The 24,263-nt window shown below is 42.6% G+C and overlaps 1 protein-coding gene across 1 annotated transcript; it reads right to left on the bottom strand.

Annotated features, from left to right (window-relative positions):
- Positions 1 to 965: 965 nt before the first annotated feature.
- Positions 966 to 17,600, bottom strand: FAM241A (family with sequence similarity 241 member A). Its single transcript, XM_064710965.1, has 2 exons — positions 17,417 to 17,600; positions 966 to 4,687 (listed from the first exon to the last, which is right to left on the bottom strand). The coding sequence occupies exons 1-2, from the start codon at positions 17,516 to 17,518 to the stop codon at positions 4,442 to 4,444; spliced, it is 348 nt and encodes a 115-aa protein (XP_064567035.1). The 5' UTR covers positions 17,519 to 17,600; the 3' UTR covers positions 966 to 4,441.
- Between the last annotated feature and the right edge of the window lie 6,663 nt (positions 17,601 to 24,263).

Genomic DNA, 24,263 nt, shown 5'->3' with positions numbered 1-24,263 from the left:
AGTAAAACAAACAAAACACCTACCTGAAAATAGATTTTCTGTCTAGGTGGCTTTAAATAAGACTGAATGATGAAAAAGCCTGAACCTTTGGCACAGAGAAAGACTGTTCAAAGTGAACACCCCTAGAGAAGGAAATGCTGGAGTTAAAGGAGGAATGGACAAAGCAGATAAAGCTGTCAGTTCTGGCAGAGGGGAGAGGCTAAGAAGTTCCTAAACCCTGGAATAAAGCCCTGGATGGAAAGAATCAGAGTCAAAGCCAGGCTGTTCTGAATTTGCATGCACCCTATAAAAGGCCTGACAAAGATACTCTAACTGAAAACCTGAAGGCTTGTATTCAGGAATGAATCTTGTTTCTTTTGTGCACATTCAATAAGAGTTCAAAGGACCAAAATTCAACTTTGCTATTAAAAAAAACCCATTAACTCCTTAACTCACTGGGCATCCTGAGCAACACAGATACACTGAATTGTCTGCTGGATGTGGCAGAATGAACACCTTTCTGACCTGCAGAAGCAAACCAAAACAACAGCTTGAAGTAGATTTGTTTTGAACCACATAATGTTCTATGTGTATCTAAAAAAAACCCAACTGATAAGACCCAAACCTTTCCGTGGCACAGCAATTGTCACTTCAAAGGATTTTTCACACCCCTGACTACCTGTGGTTCCCCTCAGAGGCTGCTCTGGATGCAAAGCAGATATGCTGTGAAATAAAAGCTACTTTACACCATAATATTGCCATTATTTGTTAACATCTAGCTCTACTATTATTTTCTTCTAGTTTAGCGTAACTTGCTACATACAACCAAGTCTATTCAGCTCCTGTACTGCAGTTTTTTCTCCACCAGCTGCAAGTTAACTGATTTCAGTGGGTATCTGAACACAGCTCTATTTTATCTGGGCCTACCACAACATCTTGAAAGGACCCAAGTAACTCTGAACAAAGCACCACAAAGAATTCATAGATCTCATTGATGGAAATACTTTTTATTAGAAAGAGTAACAAAGTGCTTCCCCCAGGTTTCATTCAATACAGAGATTTTAAGAAATAAGATTCTTCCTTTTTATATGGACAGTTTTGATGTGATGATGTTTCAGCGCAAACAGGGTTCTCCAAGATTCTCCTGCTGAGCTTCTCTGTACACACTCTGTCAACCATTTATGCATTTGGCAGGCATGAAACAGCATTGAAGAGTCCATCCCTTAAAAAATGGAGGTTATGTGAAACGCTTGCAATGTGTAAAAACACTAGCCAATAGGAATTATATTGTTCGTTGCTGTTTAACACAGATTTAAGGGACATAATCCTTTCCTACAGTCCTACACACAGATGCATAAAGGTGCTTTCAGTTCTAACAATAATAATATGTAACAGCATAAATAACATTATAAATTTTTACTATATAGACAACTGTGAAACTGCCTTTTTTTTCTTTTTAAAATTTAACCTCCTGTTTTTTTAGCTAGGGACATCCTTTGAACATTTGGTGCTTCCTTTGCCTTCCTGCTATGTCTGGATGGAATAAAGAACACAAGCAAGGACTGTTCACCCATTTCCCCCTCACTTCTGGCACACATTTATGATCAGATTTCTTTGGACACATATATGCATCGTTTCACTGCATTCCACTTTCCACTCTTTATGCCTGATTCTATCCCAGTTCCCCTTTTTCCTTAGCTCCTCCTGCCTTCCCTGCAAATGAGAGGGGGATAGTGCAGTAGTAGCACAAAATTTAGGACAGACATTTCAGTACAAATTGTTATATACAAGGGAATGTATAAAACCAAACAGGAGAGGGGGATTATCCATGCAATGCATTCTTCTTTTCCCATTTCCAAGCCAACCTTACACCACTAGCACTGTTTTTTCAGGTTGCTAAAAATGCAAAACTTCTGTAAAGGACAAGACATAATTACCCTTAAGAGAAACCACCTAAGACATCCACTAAACACAATACCAGCCCCAAAGCTACCCTACCTTTCCCCAGAGTACACGTACACAAACATGAACATCGAGCAAGCAACTGAACTGAATTCGTGAGTGCAGCAGCCACAGTTCTGCTCACACTGAAAGGTCACATGCATATAAACAATGTCCTCACTGAGGCTGTTGGTCACGCCCATGGGTCACTGCTCCCCCTTCCTTATGTACAGAGCCCAATCACCACTTCAGGGAAATACCACATGCCATCTCACAGCACAGCACCTTTACACAACAGAACTACTGCAACAAGGCTAGCACAGATACCCTTCTTCCTATGGGATGAAGAGAATTAGATGAGATCCTCTGTACAGTAACAAGATTGTGGGAAGAAAGAAAGGATTTTTTTTTTTTTACTTTTAACACCAGGATGCTTTTGTAATACAGCCCTTATACAGGAGGAGAATACACATAACTCCATCATTCTAGCTATACAAATCTGCAAAGATGTAAACAGATGTTCTCCTTATAGGGGACTTGAAACAAACCCAACGCTTACCCCTAGGCACTTCTGAGTACAGAGCTCCTGGCTCTGAGTTCAGCCTGTACTTGCTGTCCAAGGTTTCTCTGCCAGCAGAACTATTTAATCAGGTGCCAATCAACACAGGTTGCCATCTAACCCAGCTGGGCCTCAGTCCTGCAGTCCTGCTGCTGCAGCAGAGCCTCCTGAACCCACATACAGGGTCATCTGAAGATCCAGAGAGGCGACCTGCCTCCTCAGAAGGATACCACTTGCTCATTAGAAAAGCACAGAGACACATCTAGAGACGGCATTTCAGTACAAAAGACTCTAGAGGAGCTGGGATTTCATGTTCACTGCCCTAAATAACAATTATTTTCCTAACAGGAAAGTCTATAAGAACTGGGGCCAGGAGTCCTGGAAACAGCCTAACAGACAAAATGATCCATGCAAAAAGCTGGACTTGAGAATCCAGCAGCAGGAATGGGACTATAGAGAACCCTCCCTTAACTTTAAATGTCTTTGAATAAGACAACATCTTCAACTAATTTATTGTTGTAAAAACATTTAGGAAAAAAGTCACTGCAAAAGGTTGAGTAATTTTCTGCAAATTTAACATCTCCTATTACATCTCTTTAAGCAAATATGTAATTTCACTCTACCATAGATGAAATCAATTTTTCAATTAAGTTTCTTGCTAAGAGTAATGTACAACAAATATTAAACTGGTAGCCTATTTAGCAGCAGTAGTAAAGTATAAGTAGTAAAGATTCTGTCCCACTTTTCTGTTTCTCTTCAGGAAAAGAAGAGAACTTGGAAATACCCAGCACACCCCTGGGGTGGCTACTGGGGAGTTGAGTGAATTTTGCACCCACTCCTGAATCTATTTAACCTATTCTCTAGGCTATGTGTGACATATACCTGTAGGTAGGCATTTTTGCTGCCTAGTACGGAAAGGAACCAGTTAAGACTACTAAATAAAATGACCACCTGGTTTCAACTCCATTCTTGCCTTGCATGACGAAACACGTTGAGTTGGCTTAGGCGCACAAAACTTTAGCTTGTGTAGGCCCACACTGCAGCAAATGTGAGAAGCCTTGAGAGATCTGGTCTGGTATCTGGTTGTTCAGCCACTTGTCACACCACCCAGAGGAAGCAGACAACATTCACGCTGTCTGGAATGGCAAGTGTCCAACACTGCAGCTGGAACTACCTACAAACTCCATGAATTATCCAAATATTTATCTTAAGAAGTAGGGCTGGGGGAAAGAGCAAGCACAAAAAATAAAGAAAGAAAAATAGCAGCAGGAGCTGAGTACATTTCCATAAAACAAGGCAGTGCTACACTAGACTGCTTGGCCAATGTAGGACTGCAATTTCTCCTGAACAACAGCTCAAGTCTTGTCTGATGTCACTAACATTAGTATAAGGGCATTTTGCTGCTACAGCTTGTTTCCTGGGGGAGAGCTTACTAAAAACTACATTACCCAAAGTTGCTTTTGTGTCTGGAAATTGTACTCATCTTACAAATGCAGGTTTGTTACCAAATCTCCCTTGCACAGATTTAGCTTTTCAGTGAAACACTAACAAATTATGCAGATTCAGGGAACAAACAGCACGTGAGCCCTCTCAGCAGTGAAACAGAGCACAAGAGGACACACAAGTGTCCTTAAAACCAGACATGAAATTTTCACTACACAAAGCAAGATCATGGGGAGAGTAGAAGGGAAATGAAAAGCCAGTCCTTTGGCTAAGGCCCCAAGAGCGCAGAAAACAGTACATTTCACACCATTATATTACAAACATCTCCTTTCTTCCTCCTAAAAGATGTAGTAGGGCAGTGCTGATTTGGTTTAAAATGTAATTTTAGTCCCCATCACCAGAAGTTCAGCAATTTGAAGCACTGCAGCTTTTGATATACCACCCATTTACATAAACACATAAATCCACTGACATAGTGACAGTGTTGAAATATGTCATCCAAATAGTATCTATAAAATTTTACTGTTGTACATAAATAATGACAAGGCACAGAACAGCCACCAGTCCAAGAGCTTGTAGGCCAAGAAACCAGAGCATAACCCAGAAGAATATAATTATCACAGGTTCTACTATCCGTTCTCCAAAGTACATCCTTGTGAAGCCTATTCTGATAAGGCTTTTGTTTAGTTCTCCAAACAGAGTTCCCATCTTTTTGTAGTCATCTATCACAGGTTCCGTGCTGTGGCTCCTTTGCTCTTGGTGGACCTGTAGGCAGAAGACAAAAAGAGGAAATGTGTTGTACAATTTTATTACTGTGATTCTGAACAAGTCTCTCATCTGTTTCTATCTGAATGCATAACACTAAGATACACATGCAATAAATCTACTTCTTAAATCAAGAAATTGAAAATACTACACACATAACTTGCGACCTTGGTACAATGCTAAGGATGTAATTTGTCCAAACCTGGGACATCTGAAGTGGTGCTACAAATACATGACAGCCTCCCTCCCCTCCAGAGGAGATGTAAAGCTCTCCTGCAGGTCATACATCTTACCTGTCTGTGCAACCTGCCTGTGGTTGTCAAGGCAACCACAATGGAATGAGATGTCTCTAATTCCAGGGAGGGGATTTGGCTGAACTATTTCCAGAACATCTCCAGAACTACAAGAATGATATCAAACTATTAAACATGTACTATGAAGTGTTTTGCACTGAAGCCCAGGGAACTGAAGGGCTGCTAATCACTGCTGAAAGAAGGGCACTGGATTTGACCAGGAAAGTAAACATCTGTCCCAATGTTGGTGTAAGAAACCATACAAGTCAGACAAAGGAAGACAGATGAAAGGACTGCACAGTGGTGGTATAAAAAAGCAAAGGGAAGGAGAAACAAGTTCTGGACTTTTTGTGAAATAACAAATGGCAGAGCAAATGTACAGGAAGGCAGAGATCCATCTTTAAATGAAGATGCCACAGGTAAATATCAGTGCAGAAAACAGGAACGTTTCACCATGTAAACTGTAACTAGATTAAAGTTTGAGATCCCATCTCTCTTCCCCAGTGTCCAGAGATTCTTTGCACAAAACCTTATCGCCTTGTGTTTGGGTATGACAGGGCAAACATGCTTTCAAGATGATGAACATGAACCTTCTAATGCTTCCATTAGGCAGCAGTGAAAACACATACAGCAGGTACTCATAAATAATTCAGTTGACTGATCAATAGGTCCTACAAATTGCCCACAAGCTCTATGTGCAATTAGTCTACTCCCAGATTCAAAGTAAACATGTTCCATCTTCAAGGATGAATGCTATTCTGCATCCCTTGCTCCATGGCTTGGTCTTGGTAGAGAAACAGAAATTCCTTTTCACACCAGTGCCAGGCTTTCCATTAGAGAGCAAATAATAAAAGTGAATTACCATTCTTACAGAAAAACATACAGCAAAGACCAACGGAAGCCAGTACTGCTCTTCTAGGTCAGACTTTAGGCCACCATGCAGAACCTGCTGGCTGAATGCTCTGGATAAAGCCCTACAGCTGCTGCTGGAAGAAAAACCCCAGAAGTCCCTCAGTTGAAAGTACCAGGTTTTTTTCTTTTTTAAATTTACTTACTCATAAAGAGTCTGGTTTAAGCTTCAGTACTGAATCTCATAAAGGGACAGGTGCAGAAAGCCTAAATACTAATGTGTTCGTAACTAATTCATAATTAATACTCTGTTCACTCCTTCTGTGGTTCTAGAGAACATCCTGAGCGGGCACAACTGCAGCACTGGAGGTTATGTACAGACAGGCACTTGCCTGCCTCTTCTCAGCCAACTTTGCAGGCCCTGGTTGTTTTCTCCCCCTTACTGGATTTTCTTCAGCATATTAGCTTTAACTGTGCTTTATTTAATTCAATTTAATTCAAAGAAACATTGACTCATCAATAATCCCAATGTTTCAAGATCAGTCTCTTCCAGAGAAGCAGGGCCCCTTGTGAGCCCCTGTAAACTTGGCAGGGCGGGGAACACAATGGAACTCTCATCCCTCCATTCCTAAAGAGCACAGGGAGACAAATGGACTCTTAGCCTAAGTGTATACTGACCACAGCAACCAGGGGAAAAGAGAAGGGATGTGCTGAGAAGGGAAAATAAATGTATTTGCTTCCTGCATGCAGAGACCAGAGAGAGCATGTGACACGGGATGGTGGAGAGGATCAGAGGACAGCTCACATCAAGCAATGCACAGACCACTTCTGAGAGAACAGCTGAGAAATCACTGCATTTTCTAGCCATGGCCAGAGCAACCAGGAGAGGGGAAACACGCACATCACTTCTTCACCCCTGGCCTGTCAGTGCTACTCAGCAAGGCCCAGGGAGCCTTCCCACAGAGCAAGTGCAGCACGGGCCAGGAGGCTGCCAGCAGGCACAGGTCTGCAGGCCCTCTGCAGCTCCCACTGGGCTAAGCAGGATTAACCACACGTGTTCATGCCAACTACGCCATTCCTGCTATGAGGAGCTGTAGGACACACAATTGCACTTGCAGCCCTGCTTGCTTCCATAAGCTAACAGCAAGAAGTTGCACACCTTCTCTTAAACAAAATAAACACAGTAAATTCCACCTCACTTAGGTTGTCCAGGTATTTTTTATTTTTTCATTACCCCTCCCACACCTTCTCAAACAAGGGTAGATTCGTGGATTCCAAAGCGATTAGACACAGGGAGCTGCCAGGCACAGAGACTGACAAGTGCATGTTTAACTACAGTGTCAAGTTATTCTTCCAAATATTTTTCAATAGCTTACAAAACCTTTCAAAATGATCAAGGAAATTCTCAAGACTTCAAAGTCTGCTTCAGTTAATTCAGGCTAAGTATATCTTGCTTCAGGCAACTCAGCAATAAGCAAGTGAAGCTGAGAACAGATGATCAGTCACGAAGCAGTGATGGCATATTTTTCTTTACTATTGTGTAATATTTCACATGCTGGACAAATACTTTTTTTCAGAGGTGCAGCTAAAACAGGATTAGGGCAAATGCCAGTAATGTTACAATACTCCAAATTGCTAAGGAATAATAAATAAGCTTTAATACTGCAGCTAGAATTTCTCTCACTAACTTTCAGGGCAACAGTAAAATGGCATGCAGCCCCATGTATGTGCCATAGCTCTCAAATCATAACCTCAGAACCAAATTCTTTTTTTTTCCCGACAAAAAAATACTTTTCCAAACAATTTTAGAAATTGGCCGCCTTCAGTGAACACACAGTTCCCAGCTGACTCTTTAATTTTTACTGAACTATTTTCATAGGGCTATTTTCATCCTAATCTTGCTGAATCAGCCTGAAGCTAGACAGACACTACCATAACAGACAAAATGTGAAGAGAGAAATGTACCCATTCTGAGCAGCTCACCCCCCTTGCCTCTGCAAAACCAGAGCTTCCTGGGGTAAAAGCAGAAGTTTCTGCTGCAAAGTTGCTATTTTAAAATTCAACAACCCAGCCTAGGTTTCGCAACTTTTAAGAATCGATTGTGTATCAGGAGGGAGCACAGGGAATCTCTTGATCTGCACTAGCCCCAGAGAAAACATGTTTTCCAGGCTTTGCCCAGCTGCTCTTCTCCTCATAATTAAGTGCCATGCAGGGGGCACTCCCAGACCTCATCTGCTACAGCTCAGGAGGGAATATAAGAGACGGCCACTTCAACCTCACTCATTTGTTTGCCTTTCCTCACTCTGTGAAACACAGGAGTGATGAAGAAATTGAGAGGGACTGGGGAACAGCAGTGCAGCCAGAGATCTAGGTGGATGGTGAAAAGAGAGGAACAGCAGCACTGCCTTCCAGACAAGAATCCTCTTTCCCCCTTCCTCCAACTGGCTGAAAGACACTCACCAAATATACACATATGATATTATTCCTGAAGGAGAAAGGAGAATAAGGCTTTCCTAAGTGAATAAGTCTAAACCAGAATGTATTAGAAATGCTGATTGCATTTGTTTCCTAACCTAATGTTTCTTATCAAATTACTGCAATGAATTACTTCTTACTATAATTTAAATTAATTTTACATCAATATAATTTTATTTTAGACTTACTGGGATGACTTAGTCTGAATTCTGAATCTATCCTCTGTCAGTTTGAAACTATTACCCCTTGTCTTATCCCCACACGCCCCTGTAAAAGGTCCCTCTCCAATTCTCACCTTTTAGGCACTGCAAGGTGCTATAATGGCTCCCTGGAGCCTTCTCCAGGCTGAACAGCCCCAACTCTCTCAGCCTGTCTTAAACAGGAGAGGTGATCTTCATCACCTCTGAGCCCCTTCATGGCTCTCTTCTGGGCTCATTCCAGCAGGTCCATGTCTTTCCTGTGCTGGGGTCTCAAGTGCTTGCAGCACTCCATACTCAATTTTGTATATGGTTTTTAATTTTTTATTTTAAATTGCTTAAAGATAAAACCAGAGTTATCATACAGAACAGAAAGGGAAGCAGCTGATCCACTCCACTGCTCAGCAAGCACAAACAATGTCCTTCACAAACCCACTGGTACCTTCAGGTTCCCATCAACCACCGCATTTCCTCTAGTCTTTTCAGATGTTTGGTATTTTAAAATTTCCCTCCCTCTTCAAAATGGCACATTTTCATCAGCAAATCCATGGTCTGCTGTCTCCCACTGTTTACTGGCAGAAAGTCAGAACTTGAAGATCCAAACTCTGAAAAGCTTTTATACTGAAACCTGGAACTAAGTTTTTCCCTCTGTTAAGGTCAAATAGCTTAGGGGCTTTGATGCTTCAAGGAGAACCATGACAGGCCCTCACAGATGCGATGCAGGATGCCATAAAATCACTTTTTTGCAGAATGAAACCCTACAAGGAGGTCACAGAGGAGCTACTAAGTGCCAAGTTCTGCCTGCTTCCAGAACAGCTGATGCTCCCTCATCTCTGAGGTGCTTCTAGAAGAAAATCCTCCATGTAATTAATCTTTTCCTTGACTAGCTTTAAAACAACAAAGAAGGTAAAGTCCTACTCATCCTACTGAACCCAACTAACATCCGGTTGTGGCTTTTCCAGTTATGTTTGTCATCAACATAACACAAAATTCCCCGTGTTCTGACCACTAACTACCCCTGCTTGTGACAAACTTCCATGCATTCACTGAAACTCACTACTTCCTAAAATCAGGGAAGCACATGGTATGTCACGAGCAGAGGCTGCTCCACAGCAGCCTGACAGGACAATCTTTATCTTGCTTACCCCCTTCCTATCAAAGGGTGCTGTGACCAGGCAGTAAAACATGAAACATGAGATCCCATCAGAACATCCTGCCCCCAGGAAGAAGCCATCTTTGCAGTGAGTCATACGCTATTCCCTGGGAGAGAAGGGTAAAGTTAGCACTGAACTCTTCTCAATGGCTTACGTCTGATCCCTGTCTGCACCTCCTATATGTAGCCAGTTTCTGGTCTTTTCCCCTCAAATTGCTCAGAGCACACAGTTCCTGCCCCTGACCATTTGCAGATCACACCAAGAAAGTCTGCCAAGCCTATGGAGGATGCAGAACACAAATGGGTCCAAGAAGGGCACAAAACTACCCTACACACATGGGAAGTTATTTTCATGTGCCTTATAAAGAAGAGCATGGGAGCGCAGATTTAACATTTATTTTTTCTGCTGGGAGGACTGAACAGCTCTAAAGTAACCACAAGTTTCAGTTCTGTAAGCTCACCCCTGATGTGGCCATGTGGAGAACAGGTATAGTTATGTTTTCCAGGCATATTATCTGCTGAAGCAGCAGCTTGATCCACAGTTTTTCACACTTAGCCTAGGAATCTTGAGATGGTGTGTTTAGTTTGGGATTTTTGTGTGTGTGTGGAAAAGACCCACCAAGTGACTTTCACTTGAGTGAAATAATTGGATCAAGTACGAGAGCCTTTGTTTTGTGGAAGGAGGGAATAGATGAACATAAGGAACCTGCTCCACATGAAGATTCAGGATGTTAAAAAAAAAAATCCATTCAACCACTCTGAAGGTACAAGATCCATTGAAGCAAACCAAGTAGCATTCTTGTCTTTGGTCATGACTAATGAATAGAAGAAACCTCAACAGTCTTCTCTTGTTCCAACAACCTGAAAAATTCCCACCACAGACTTAACAATAGCACCAGACTGAGTACAAGTCTATAACTGCCTCTTTTCTTGCATCTACTGCCTGAAAGGGCATTAGACAAACATTGAACTCCAACAATAGCGGAAAAAAGACCAATGAATTGGGAAAATAACTACTCTCCATGTAAAAGCTTATGATTTTACAGTCAAAAAAGTGCTGCTGACAAAGAAGGCAATGAGAAAGGACACAAAAGGTACACACAATGTTCATCTCCAACACAGAAAAGCAGCAGTGTCTCTAAATTGTGTGACATGCCTCCAATCGCAATTTATCATACGTACAGTTATAAAAGAAAGAAAAAGAATGGCATATTTAAGAGAATTATTTCCACGTTATAGAGAAAAGAAACTGCTTCTGAGTACCATAGCAAGCATGTGTTTAATTACATCTAAATGAGACATCAAAAAAACCCTGTAATAAAGAATGCAGAGATGACTTCTGAATGAGATATTAAAAAACCCCCAACCCTCTAATAAAGAAATGCAAGGATATCACATTTACGCACCCATCTGAACATTTCTTTTTTTTTTTTTTCCAAGTAAGAAGTTTTCTCTGCAGTATTTAACTGCTCACTATCTATTTTACTCCAGTCGTGGTTATTTTTACTCCAGGGAACAGGTGGTGTGTCTGCTATCTGAAGCCCACAGACACCTAAATGTCAAAAAAGGCAGTGAGATTTGACTTTAAGAACAAGCTTACTTTCAAAAACATAGGAGCATTTTTCACTAAGTTGGGATGTTAATGTTCAGAAGAGAGTGCCTCAGAGTTACCTTCTACAGAAGATGAAAACTGAAACTGAAAATACTTCAGGACCACTCATAAGGAAAAAAAAAAAAAAGAGAAGAAAGTGAGCAGATGACAGAGACCAGGATGGAAGAAACCACAAGTCCTCTCCCCTCCAGAGTAAGAGACCAATTTATCTGGGTGCAGAAAGGGACACACCAGCCAACATGCAGCGACAAATATTTAATAGTTGGGTAGCCAGCCATGGAAGTCCTGAAGGAAGGAATGATCCAATCTCACTGGTACTCAGCCATGACCACCCAGGGTATTGCCATGGACAGGCTCTAGAGATTTGCAGCCAAGAGCAGGTTCCCAGTGGTAGCCTGCTCTCTGTGCAAGCACAGCCTCGCCCCATCGCAGGGCACCAGCACAAGCCCTGCTGATGCGCTGGCCGGGTGGGTGCTGCCTTTCTGTTTCCTACTCCTCCACATATGCAAAACAGTTTTATTACTGGTAACGCCTGGCACCTGATCAGAATCTCACTCTGCTTTTTCGTACTTAAAAGATATCTTACACTTCATTAAAAGAAAGTGAAATTTGCCCAAGAATGGCAAATGATTTTTTGGCAATGTTTCTGATTTTCTTCCTCTTTACTACAGGGAAAAACCAGTCTCCCTTTGCATCTTTTGCTAGCGTAAAATTAACAATCAGTATTTAACCTCGTAAACGTAAGCAGTAAAAAGACCTTGATATTGAGCCAACAGACTACAAAGATAACACAATTAATTTCAACTGTCTGAGAAAAAAACCCCCAAACTACAAACCAGCTTCATTTCTCTACGCTAATTTTAATATGATATTTAACTATGAAAAGATCAATAGATTTGGAAATGAGGAAAAAAAAAACCCCTCAATTCCAGATGAAAAACAAGATAGAACAAACTAAGTTTAACTTCTTCCTCTGGGAAAAAGAAGCAAATGCAAGAAAACTAGAAAAAATCTTAATACCAAAAGTACTTTATAGCAGCTATCAATAAAAGTTACATACTTAGAGGAAGTTCAAACAAATGATTGCAAACCAAAGCTTGGTTTAACATTCATTTTACAGCAAGAATCTAGAAATCATTTATAAAATTGAGACAAGATGTTTCTATAGAAACAAGCAACAACATAAGAAAACCAACAGCACTGGATTCCCTTCAGTCAGCTTTTATAGCAACTCAAGTTTAGAATCAACAGTTGCTGGAACAAACTCTGAAATACCAGGCGAAGTTTTGTGTTAAAGAGATGAAAAGGCTTTTCCAGATACTTTAAGTTGTATATGGGTAGAACAGAGATAGCTTCTAAAAGAATAGAGGCTTCCCTTGATAAGCACAAAAAATGTCCCATGATTTCACGAGTAAATTCCCCACTAATAGAGGACCAGATGAGAAAGTGTGAAAGACAGGAACCTGGAGGGTCCATGGGAGAGGAAACCTGCCTGCTCCCATGTCAAGATCTGCTGCCTCACTCCCCCACTTCAGGATGCTGTTTACACTCCCTGCTCCTGTCCCTGAAACTTGATCTCGTCTGTACTGCAATTTTACATAGGGACTAGATCAAATGCAGTGTCTAATCCATCTTTTCATTACACCTGCAACATTTAATTTCCACTGGATTTCATTTATCAGGTTCCCCTACTAAAACTGGTCAGCTTGACTCAGCACAAAGGTTTGCAACCCCTGTACATTCAGCATGGTATCAAATGCACTGGCTTGCTGAAAAGCAACAGCTCTTAATTTTGCCTTTTAAGGAGAGGCTATTTCTATTCACTTCTATCTCCAGAATACTTTTTTCTTTAAGAAAATGGGATCTTCCCATCATTCAAACAGAGCATATTATCCTAGCTACTGTAGATGCTACATATTGTTGAAGGGTTGGGGTTTTTTTCTTCAAATACTGTTAGGCCCCAGAAAACTTAATAATGCTCTTAAGAAAGTTATTATCATCTATTATTTTATAGTTACAAACCTCTGCAACACAGTTCATTTATCTGCAGAGCCAGAACAAATTTGGGATTAAGTCCTCCTTGTCGAGTACGATTACTTTCGGAAACAAATTCCAACAACTGTGAGCAGGAGAAACCTACAATTTTCAGATTATCTCAGTGTAGTATAAATTAGAAATAGGTTTCCAGCCTTAGGCATTGCAAGTTCCACATATACAAGTGTACTTTAGATAATTCTTGATCATTACTGATTTATGACTGAAAGTATGCCATTCTGAGCAACACAGCACACAACCACCCAGCAGTGGAAGATGAAGATTTTACACAAGGCATACCACAGGTCTGTTGATATTATTCTCTAGTTTTGTTTCTGCTCATCCTCCCCATTCTGGAGAAATACTAGTGATATTGTAAAGAGTTCAGGGCTTGAACTTAGTTGAGACACCCATATCTCCTCAGCAAAATTCTCAATTCTCAAAGTCCTTTTGTAACAGCACCTCTAAATCTGAAGCCATCTATTAGAAGATAAAATAGTCCATGTACAGCCATAAAACACTGTTCAAAATAATAATAAAACATCCCAAAGGCTTACAAATTTAGGTTAATGAAAAGATTATAGTCTATGCTAATAAATCTACTTGCAAATACACTTATCACGTATTAACTCTGCATTTAAAGTTTTTCTAGAAGCCTTGGTTTTACACTTGAACAGCACTGTGGATTCTGTGCATCCCAAGCCAGCGTGGAGATCCTGGCCTCACTGGAGTAACTGGGAATTTTTTTATTGCCTTCAATTTTGATTACAAGGAACTAAACCCCATTCTCTCCCAGACACAGAGCTGCCCACAGCTCTCAGTACAGAAGGCAACCACAGGAGCTCCACTGTGACAGAGTGTGGCTCCAAAGTCCCTCCAGACAGACAGGGGCTGTGCATCCCACTGACACCACCTCGTGCCCTGCTGTAGGGCATGTGCAGGATGCAGGTGATGCAAACACAGGACACAGGACTTCTGCATCAACTTTTATTAATACACGCTCATGCTTTTCTATTTTTATTTAATAGTTTAATTTACACGTGTTGATGAGATTAGAATGCAGTAATGTGACAGTGGCTAACCTATTTTAGGAAGTGGGTTAGAGAAGAAGGCTTGAGGTCCTTATCTCTAGTGATGTTGAAAATACAGGACAATTTATGTGTCTGACTAATAGCTATCAACAGTTAGGAAAAAAATGTGATCTTGAGGGGCAAAGCAGCAACCTGTTCCCATGGCTTCAGGAGCAGCTGAATCTTTGGGTGCTTTCACTCACTACTTCTGAACCCCAGCACTGCAATACAGGACAGGTGGAAGAAACTACTAAGGTCCTGCAGTGCTTTGAAGACTAAAATAGGTGTAATTAGCTTTTCATGCAAACCTACAAAGCACACAAATCAAATTATTATCCAGTTCAGCTTTCAAATCTAATCACAGAAGTAGGTAATTCTACAGTCTATTGCAATAATGAATTTCAAAGGCTATGTTTAATATTTAGTTACCTATCCATCCATTCGGAATGTACAGATATGTAACTGTCCATACAAAAATGGACCTGTCAGTAATTTCATTAAGCATGCCTGTGCTGACACAATAACAACTTCAATAAAAAATTAAAGCCAGAGGGTTTGTCACTAAATAGATTTATTTCCTACTGGGTGCTCTTTCTTAAAAAAAAAATTTAAAGGGTGTACTCATTATTACTTAGGTCCTGCTTGACAGAAAAGTATTCTTTTAGTTTTCTGTTACAAGGTATGATGATCTTACACAAATTTTGCAGGAAATGGGAAAAACCAAATCACACCCAGATTTGAAGCCCCAGATCCTCACCTAAAAGTCCTTCTCAAGAAAGGCCAAAGGATTTTCTCTCATGCAAGCTTTACTTCACACCCGATGAGAGAAATAAGAATTTATACCAAGAGCAAAGCAGATTTTGACTCCTTTCTTTTGCATGGCACATATGACTAAAGCACGCACACATTCACAGTTCAGGAGAGAGCACGGAACAGGAAAACACAGGCTGAGGACCAGAGCCTGTGCTGGCAGTGCAAACACCCTCAGCAAACACAGCCACAGCTGGGCCTCCACCAGACTCCAAGAAGGACCTACCCTGGAGAGATCAGCAACAATTCCTCCATGAGAGCAAAAACGGGCAGGGAAAAAGGATTATTTTGAGAGAAAACTGAACACACTCAAGAAAGCAAAAAAGGTACAGAGTGTTACAAGGCTTGGTGACACAGGAGCCCCTCCAAATCAAACTAAAACTTTGTTCTTCTCTCGAACAAAAGAATCTGGGATTTTCTGTCAAAGTTTGCAGCAAGTGTAGGAACCACCAACTCCTTGTGTCCTTATGTCTTCCCTACACATAAAAAAATAAAATATTTATCCAATTTTTATTATTTTTACTGATACTTTATCCAATATTTTAATTCTCTCTGTATATTAAATACAGGCAAGTGATAATTCTTATTTCCAAATCTACTTTATTATTTCCCCAGCTGACTGCACCTCAGTATGCAGAAAAACTACTCTGTGCTATGACAGTGAAACATATCCAAGAATCAGGAAGGATTTTCTCCTTCTTCCTTGGGTATATTTAAAATCTCTATTATCCTATTGTTACACCCCAACTTGTCAGAAAGGTCCAGGATCACTACCTGTGCTTGAGGAAAGTGGAAAGAGAATTGGTCAGCCAAGTGTGGCTGTGGCCACCCAAGCAGCACATTTAGCAGTTTCATTTGAAAGTGTGTCTGGGCACCACTGAAGGCAGCTCTTCAGCCTGCACCATCCCCTGAAACCACAACACACCGGTCGCTAAGAAGCAGCTGTAAACTCCAGGGAAAAGCTCCTTAGTGAGGAATTACAACTAATTTGCGCACAGTAATGCATAAGATGATCTGATGCAACTTTTGAACCTCTCTTTCCAGGAAGGAGAGTAACCAGAACCAGCAAGTATTCCTTACTTTCCTCCTGTGACATCCTGCAGGAGGGCTTATGGACACAGGCAAAACTCTGAGCCTCCCTTGGTGCATCTGTCCTTACCCTACATTCAGGCATGTGCTCTGCTCTGCCCCATTTTTCCAGAGAAAGGGGCAAGAAGATGCTCTGACTTACGTAAACGTGGCGTAAATGTGGCTAAGTGAATTCTCAAGTACCAGAATCTTTGAAAGTGGCCCGCTTCTAGATGTCATGTCAGGCAAGTACTACCAGACACTTTCCGATATTAAACTATCTCAGCTGTGACATGGCTCATTTATGGTTAACTGAAGAGCATCTTATAAGAATTTTCAACAAAAATGATTAATGCAATCAAAACCATTCGGAAATTACTTATGGATACGCTCCCGCAGCTCTGTTTGCCCCTGTGCAATCATGAGTGCTAGTATATTTCAGAGCTGATCATTGCATTCTACTATTGAGCATGAAAAAGGTTGTGTTCTTTCTTCCTTTAAATGAAACATCAATAAAGGTGCATTAAGAGCACTGCCTTTGTCTAAACACCGGGACGATGCTGTCTGCAAAACAAAAGCGTGCCTGGAAAGGCAGTTTACAGCTAACAATAGGAAAACGGCTCCTAAGCAAAAAGCCCACTTCCATGCTATAAAAAAACATAAATCCTGAAGCAGACAAAAAAAATTAAAAAGAGTTGGTGTTTTCCTCCAATTACAGTATATTACGTCTCCTAAGTAATACAGAGACTAAAAGCTTAAAATACTCAAGTGAACGCACACAAGAGCTGAACTACGGGGGGAATTCCGGAGATAGCAGGAGCACCCTGGTTATTTCCAGGAGATCCATGTGGATGCCGTGCCGGGACTACCCCCGTACATCTGCTCCCATTTTCCTCCAGGCGGACGAAGCGTCCCGGAGGGAAGAACGAGGCTCAGGCGGGCCCACAGGCGGGACACCCCAGCACCAGGCGTGGGCAGCCCCACGCAGGTTGCATAAGCCCCGCCGCAATGGAGCGTTACCCGGGAGCGGCTCGCACGGGTGGGCTGTACCGGGAATGCCACGGGAGGGGAATCAGAAGCGTCGCCGCTTTTCTGCTGCCGCCCGGCGGCGGGGGCAGCCCCGGAGCCGCGGCCCGCCCTCCCAGACCCCTCACGGGCGGGCACCCACCTGCTCCTCCGGGCGCCGCCGGTGCCGGGCGGCCGCCGCCCCCGCTTCCCGCTCGCATTCCCCGAGCGGCGCTGGCGGCGGGAGCTGCGCCGCCGAGCCCATGGCTGCTCCGCGCCGAGCGGGACCCAGCGCTGCCCGCGCTCCCGCCTGCCGGGGCGGGACGGGGCCGTCACGGGGTTCGGGGGAGCGGCGGCACGGAGGGAGGAACGGAGGGAGGGCGGCGCCGCGGGAGCGAGGGGCGGCCCCTGGCAGCGGCCCCGCGGCGGGGATGGGGGGCCCGGGGCGGGGAACCTCCAGCTGCCGGCTCCCGCCTCGGGCTGGGCGGGCTCTCGCTGCTCGTTGGAGCGAAAAATAAACCACCCCGAGCAGCCGATTTCTAAAGCTTTTGTTCAAGGCAGGAAGTGCCAGGTGTTAATAAAGCGTTAATTTTAGCACCGCTCCTCGTCGGTGTATCCCTGGGGAGGAACGGCTGCTTTTGGCAGTGTGAGATGTGGCATTCGCTGTTCCTCCCTCGGGAAAGAGGAAACACTGGCCTCGCTCTTCCGAAGCTGCTTGGATCCTGTCTTCTCTTCTTTAAAAGGAACTAATACACACCAGGAAGAAGGAAACGCAACAGCAGATCCCGAAAATAAGACTTAGTGTATGGACAATGCCAGGGAAGGTTTAGATTGGATTTTAGGAAAAAATTCTTCACTGAAAGGGTGGTCAAGCGTTGGAATAGGCTGCCTGGGTGAAATCACCATCCCTGGAGGTATTAGAAGATGTGTAAATGTGGCACTTGGGAACATGGTTCAGTGGTGAACTTGGCAGTGCTGGGTTAACAGACTCAGTGGTCTTAAAGTTCTTTTCCAAGGGGTTCTCCGATTGTGCTAATGAGGTGCTTCTGCACAGGGCGTGCCTGGCGCCTGCTCCCAACACATCCCGCCCTCCCTCTGTCGGGAGCCCTCACTCCTGCCAGCCGTGCACGCCTTATCCATGCTGTCCACCCCAGTACAGGAAGAACAGAATCGGAAAGTGAAGCTGGATTTCAATGTGTGGCATTCCCCAGCTGTGGTGGGACCACTGTTGTCATCCTATGCATCTTTTCTCCTCGTCCAGTTCATGCACTATTGGTGGCAGGTCTACTAGGCTCAGTTTTCGATCCATAAGCAATTAGTGGAGGTGCTAACAGGTTGTGTTAACGGCAGGATTCAGTGGAAATGAGACATTTGGATTGATATTATATGGCTTTCTGGTGGCTAGGTGTGGATCCCACTGTCATTTGGAGCAAATTCTACCTGCTATTAGCTTTTCCTGTCATTACTGTTGGGCAATAAACAGCAGTAGCTGTTTGTAGCACACCTAAAACCATCACAAAAACCACTCAGTGTGCTGTGGCATAGTCACACCTTCAGGCTACAAGCAAAGGTTCTTCATAAGTGGGGGGCAATACACAAACCACTGCACTTGCCAGTCTGGCTGCAGGGGCTGAGGGCCAACATGGGGGGACAGCTGGGACAGCACTGGGGGAAGGGGCCACTGCTCTGCCCACCCTGCTTGGCTGTGGCTCCTCATCCTGATGGAACAACTGGCCCAATCTGCTCCCCAAAGTGCTGCGTGGCCAAAACCAGTTTGCCCTGAAGGCCTGACTAACTACTTGACCAGCGTTCCCATCCATGACCTATTTGTTTGTTAGTATTTTTTTCTTAGGAACAGAAAGAAACTTGAAGCAATATCACACTGTTTAGACAGTGACCGTAAACTATTGCAGTCCTGGTGCCATGCAAAATTCCTGGACTCAAGAAAAAATCCTATGGACTACACCACCAGGCACTGTGGTGATACATCTCTGTGCACAATGTGACAACTCAGCAGCAGTGTAGTAAAACATCCCCGAGGTTCTCTGCTCTGTGGGCGATTTGTGAAGGAATGAAGTGTCACACATAGTACCGACATTCTGTAAAAGCCCTCTGGAAAAAAAGTCTTAATTTAAGCATAGATTAGGTGTCTATTTCAGTGAGATTTTCAGTACATTTACATCCATAAACCTTTGCTGGGTTGTGTATAACAAAAACACACATTAGAAATGTTTTAGGAAAAGTTTATGCTGAGGCCACCACTGTTCTTCACAGCCCAGCCTCTGACCCCACTGCCTCCTGGGGAGCAGTGACCATCCTGCCAGGAGTACTAAAACATGTTGGCTGGCTTAGTGCTGCTCTTTCTTCCTCACATATCTGCAGTCCCATTGGTTTGATGTTATCTCCCCGTAGACAAAGATTCTTCCATTAATTCTGCAGTGAAGGAAAGTTTGTCATATTTCTTAAAAAGCCACACTCCTTCCTACTGCATCTGGCAGCCTTTGACTGCTTCTTCACATTGAGCAACTCGGTGGAGTGGAACTGCCTCAGGCTCCCTGGCACTCTCCACGTGTGAAGGCAATTCTGGGATAACAGATCCAGTGCTCAGGGAAAGAACAGGGACCCAGAAGCCCTCACTGAGATCGTTTCGGATACAGTCACCATTGTAACCTGTCCAACTTCACTAACCTTAAAGAAACCCATTCCCCTTCATAGCAAATGCTCTCATGGCAACCTTTAGCAATTGTCTAGGCGAACTTTCTGAGGCTTCATGTGCTCTGTGCATGGGTGCTGGGTCTGTAAATGTAGCTGAGCTACTGCAAACTGCTCTGTTTCTCCTTTGTCTTTCTGAAATTTGGATTTTTTCCTGATGTTTGGAAGTGTCTGGTAGCTTCATAAGGATCTAATCACAAGCTGAAAGATCTGTCATCAGAAGAGATTTCCATAACTTAGCAACTTTCCTTTCAAGATCACTGTCTGAGGGAAGTTCCCCAAAGCCTTCTGGACATGGCTGATCTTCTTCTGATAGTGCGTTCTCCCAGTAGTGATACTTTTAGAAAATGCAAGGATAAATCTCAGTGTAATTTAAGTGATAGGCAAAAAAGCAACATGCCAAAAAAAAAAAAAAAAAAAAGCAAGTAGAGAAACTAAAGGGCAGATTCTGCAAAATAATTGAAATAATTGTTTTGCATGGGGCAACTTCTCATTGATTTGTAAATGTGTGTACAGGAAAAATTTCTCCCAAGGAATAAAGAGAGCTTACCTTGCACAACTCTGTTATTTGGGGGTCACTAAGGAGGGTCAGAAGCTCATGCTAAAAATCTGTAATTAAAGGGGTTTTGTGAAAAACAGGCGCTTGCAGCTGGAGGAAGACTGAATGCTACAGCTTTGCTGAGAAGCAGGAGAGGCTGAGCCCTCTGGCCTTTCTGAAACACCACTCTAGGCTGCAAACACAGGCACAGCTGGAATGAGTGGGACTAAACTCTCTGTATTTGGCTCTGACCAATGCCAAGTAGGTGGTGAGGAGAGGGTAACAGATGCTGCAGAGATACTTCTTGAGAGTATTCTTATGGCTTCCAGGAGTCTGAGGTTCAGAGACTTCCTGATCCTGGGTACAGTTGGGTAATGAGAGCAGTATTTTAAAGGCAGGAGAGGAAGGCGTGCTACCACAGGGATCACATGCAGCTGAGTCACACAGAGTGCTTCTATTGGTCTTGTCGCCCAGGGAAATGTATCCCATTCACCCTGCACTTTTATTTTCATGCCCATGGCATTCAGTCATGTCTTCTTAGGCTGCTGTCATGGCCAGGGCGCTGAGCCCCCTCTCTAGTGACATCAGCTGCTCCTGCCCTCAGGACTTGCCCATCCCAGCTACCTGCCTAAGGGCAGGGAGGCAAAGCTGAAGCCTGCCAGAATGCAGGCAGTGGTTTGACGATAGGACAAAACCAGGTTTTGGCCATTGAATTCCAGATGGAAAAGGACATTGCCATGTAGCACACAGACTCCTTCCTGGTTCAAAAGGGTCAAACATTTTTGATGGATTAGCGCTGTGTCTAAAAGTCTTATACCAGGGCAGGCACTGTGTGTCCTCTCTCCCACCTGGTAGAAATCTGGCACAAACAGCCACCACCAGCCTAAAATTAAGCACCATGAACCAGCCAATTCAACAGACTCAAGTCTGTGTGCCTGCATCTGCTCCAGACCAAGCCTTTGGAGCTATTCCCAACACAAAACTCATCCTTGTAGAGACTCAAAAGGAAAAGGAATTAGATATAGTGGATGTCTGGAGTTCTCACCTGCTTGCTACCTGCCACTTCCTATCAGTGGCAACTCAGCTAACTTCCTTTAATAGTATATGGTTAACAACTTCAGAAAAAAACCAAAAAAACAACAACAAAAAAAAAAACCAAAAAAACCCAACCAAAACTTTTTTCCCTTCTTTATATGCATCCAACAGATGTAACTGACTTCAGTATGAGATTCACTCAGATTGCTGACTGCACAGTTTAATCCAAATCTTTTCAATCTCCAGAGTTCATCTAAATATTAAAAGGCTTGGAAAAAACAGAGGTTCTTTAAGCTCGGTTAATGGAAACTTTTGTCATAACTGGTAAAAGGTCAATGTGGTTTTATACAGTATAATGGATTTACTGATGAATGGAACATTTCAAACTCTCTGATGGGTTTTATCTACTTTATATTCCAGATGTTAATATAAGTAAATTCTCCAAACTCTCAGACAATTTGTCCAGTATGACCATGCAGCTTATGATGGTCATTGCAGCTCTTACATGGATTTTTGAAGTAAAGCTGTTAAATTTTGTAATTTCCTTAGATCCTTCAAGCATATTAAGAAATACAAGAAAGGGCTTTTCCAGCACCAGATACAAAGTGAACTGGAAGAAATTGGAATTCAAAACATGAAAATATATTAAAGGATACTGAATAAAAACGAAATGAAACAATTAATTTGGTTCCTTTTTCTTCCATGTATAATGACAAAAGGACACTGAAGATCACATTAGCAATATCTCTCTCCAACAGTTGATATGTATCATGAAATCTCATTTAAGGGTCAAAGCAAAATATACATGGGCTCATATACAGGGGCTCAGAAAGGCAGAAGCAAAACAGTAACAGAGAAGTTCTATTACAAAAGGTCACCTGGAGCACTCCTAGGCATTGCAGGGTGGCTTTCTGTAGTACCTTTTCTAATGCATTTGCCAGTGTAATTTTTTTAAACGTTTCAAGTAAATTCTGCCATTTCCCTTGGATATTATTCCACATTATAAAAAATCTGACAAAAGGCTCTTTCCTGGCTATCAAGTCTAACAATTTCCTTTTTATTTCATTCTATTTTTAGGTGAGGTTTATTTATCTTCCTTGATGAGAGGCTGATTTTCTGCATAGCCTGCTTGAATGATCAATATTTACCTCCACCCTATTGGAATTAGTAGGCTTTCAAAACAAAATTTTAAAACTTAAATTTGCTTACTTCAATTGCTGTTATCTTTTGTGATTTATTACCTTTCTTCTCGGCTACCACCTCAGAAGTGAGTTTTGATTTTCTTATCTTGCCATGAGGCTTTTATAAGCATTTACTCCACTGCAGTGTAAGCTCAGAGCAGGCAAAAAATATTTTGAAAATGTATAGACAGTCCAAATTAACAGCAGGGTATTTATTTATTTATTACTTCAGGACGTGGCAAGTATGGGTTCAGTTTGCTGCTTGCTGCTACTTGCAAAGCTCTTGTGCTTCCAGCAGTTTCCCGCAGGAATAGAGCCCTTTCCTTTTTGCAGTCCTTTTTTTGCTATGTTCCATAGCAATAAGACTTTTCTCTCAGTTCATCTGGAAGTTGAAATAAATCTGATGTGGTACTAATGCGATGTTTTATCTTTACAGTGCCACCACACCAGTGTCACTTCTCCCTTCCTCATCCATCCCTGTGGCCCACTGCCCTCCCACAGCTGCAGGTGCATGGAGGACCCTGCTGTGGGCCTGGAGAGAAACATATTGGCCAGGTATGACAGAGAGCTTGTGATCATTCCTAGCCCAGTCCCACAAACAGTTTTGTTGCCACTAAGCCAGGATGGGGCTTTGAGTCATAGAAACAGAAACAAATGGCTCGAGGCAAGAGAAAGAGAAGGGAGAGGAAAACTCTTAATAAGGCACTGGTGCCGAACACTCCACACTCTGAATCTATGACCTCAGCCCCAATATTTAATTATGCTTGCTCTCCTCCACTGAGAATCTCTTTTTGTTTACATGGAAAAAGCCCTTTTTTTGGTTGTGTTTTTGTTTTAAGGACGAGGATTTTCGGCCAGTGGGTACTTTAATAAGTATGGACTCATAATGCAAAATTTGTTAGGCTAAAATAAACCCTTAGCTGTCCTTAATGTGCTGTCATTTGTCCAAGTGCAAGTAAGGACAGGCCAGAGTAGTAGGCTGCTGCTTGGGGGGGTTTGTGTGTGCATGTGTGTTAAGTCTCATGTGGACAGATGAATTAGGGTTTTGAGCAATTCTGAGCGTATAAAACTAAACTACAGATAGAACCAAGAGGATTTGTGCCAGCAGAAGAGGCCCTTTGGTTAAAATTCGGAAAGATCACGTTAATTCCTGATTAAAATCCTAAGCACTCAGGCAACCACAAGTGATTGTGGTAGCATGATTTTCTCAAAGAAATATCAATGAATGTATGTGCATGATAAGGAAGAGGGAGGCCTTACTCAAAGTACTTCACTGAGAAAACTTTCTGGCCCCCCAGAGTGGGCAGATGAACAGACCTAGGGAGACAGACTGGCAGAACCCCATACAATTAATGTTTTGTTTTTAGCCTGGCAATACAGACAGTATTTTATTTTCTGACAATAGCAGCCTGTGAGAAAGCTCCATGTGTATGTGCATGTGTGCGAGACTCAAGCTGGGGCTGAGGAGTCAGGGCTATGCTTGCTGGTGACTTGAGTTTATGTAGCCCCAGTTTCATTTGCTGTAATTAATTTAATGTGACTAC

This window comes from Zonotrichia leucophrys, chromosome 4 (assembly GCF_028769735.1).
Source record: "Zonotrichia leucophrys gambelii isolate GWCS_2022_RI chromosome 4, RI_Zleu_2.0, whole genome shotgun sequence".
NCBI lineage: Eukaryota > Metazoa > Chordata > Aves > Passeriformes > Passerellidae > Zonotrichia > Zonotrichia leucophrys.
Note: the sequence above shows the minus strand (reverse complement) of the source record. Positions and strands in the feature narration are given on the sequence as shown.

Excerpts from the sequence above, each read along its gene's own strand:
- FAM241A (XM_064710965.1), bottom strand. The coding sequence starts at position 17,518 with ATGGGCTCGGCGGCGCAGCTCCCGCCGCCAGCGCCGCTCGGGGAATGC. Across the intron at positions 4,688-17,416 it reads GGCGGCGCCCGGAGGAGCAG|GTCCACCAAGAGCAAAGGAG; the intron begins GTGGGTGCCCGC and ends TTCTGCCTACAG.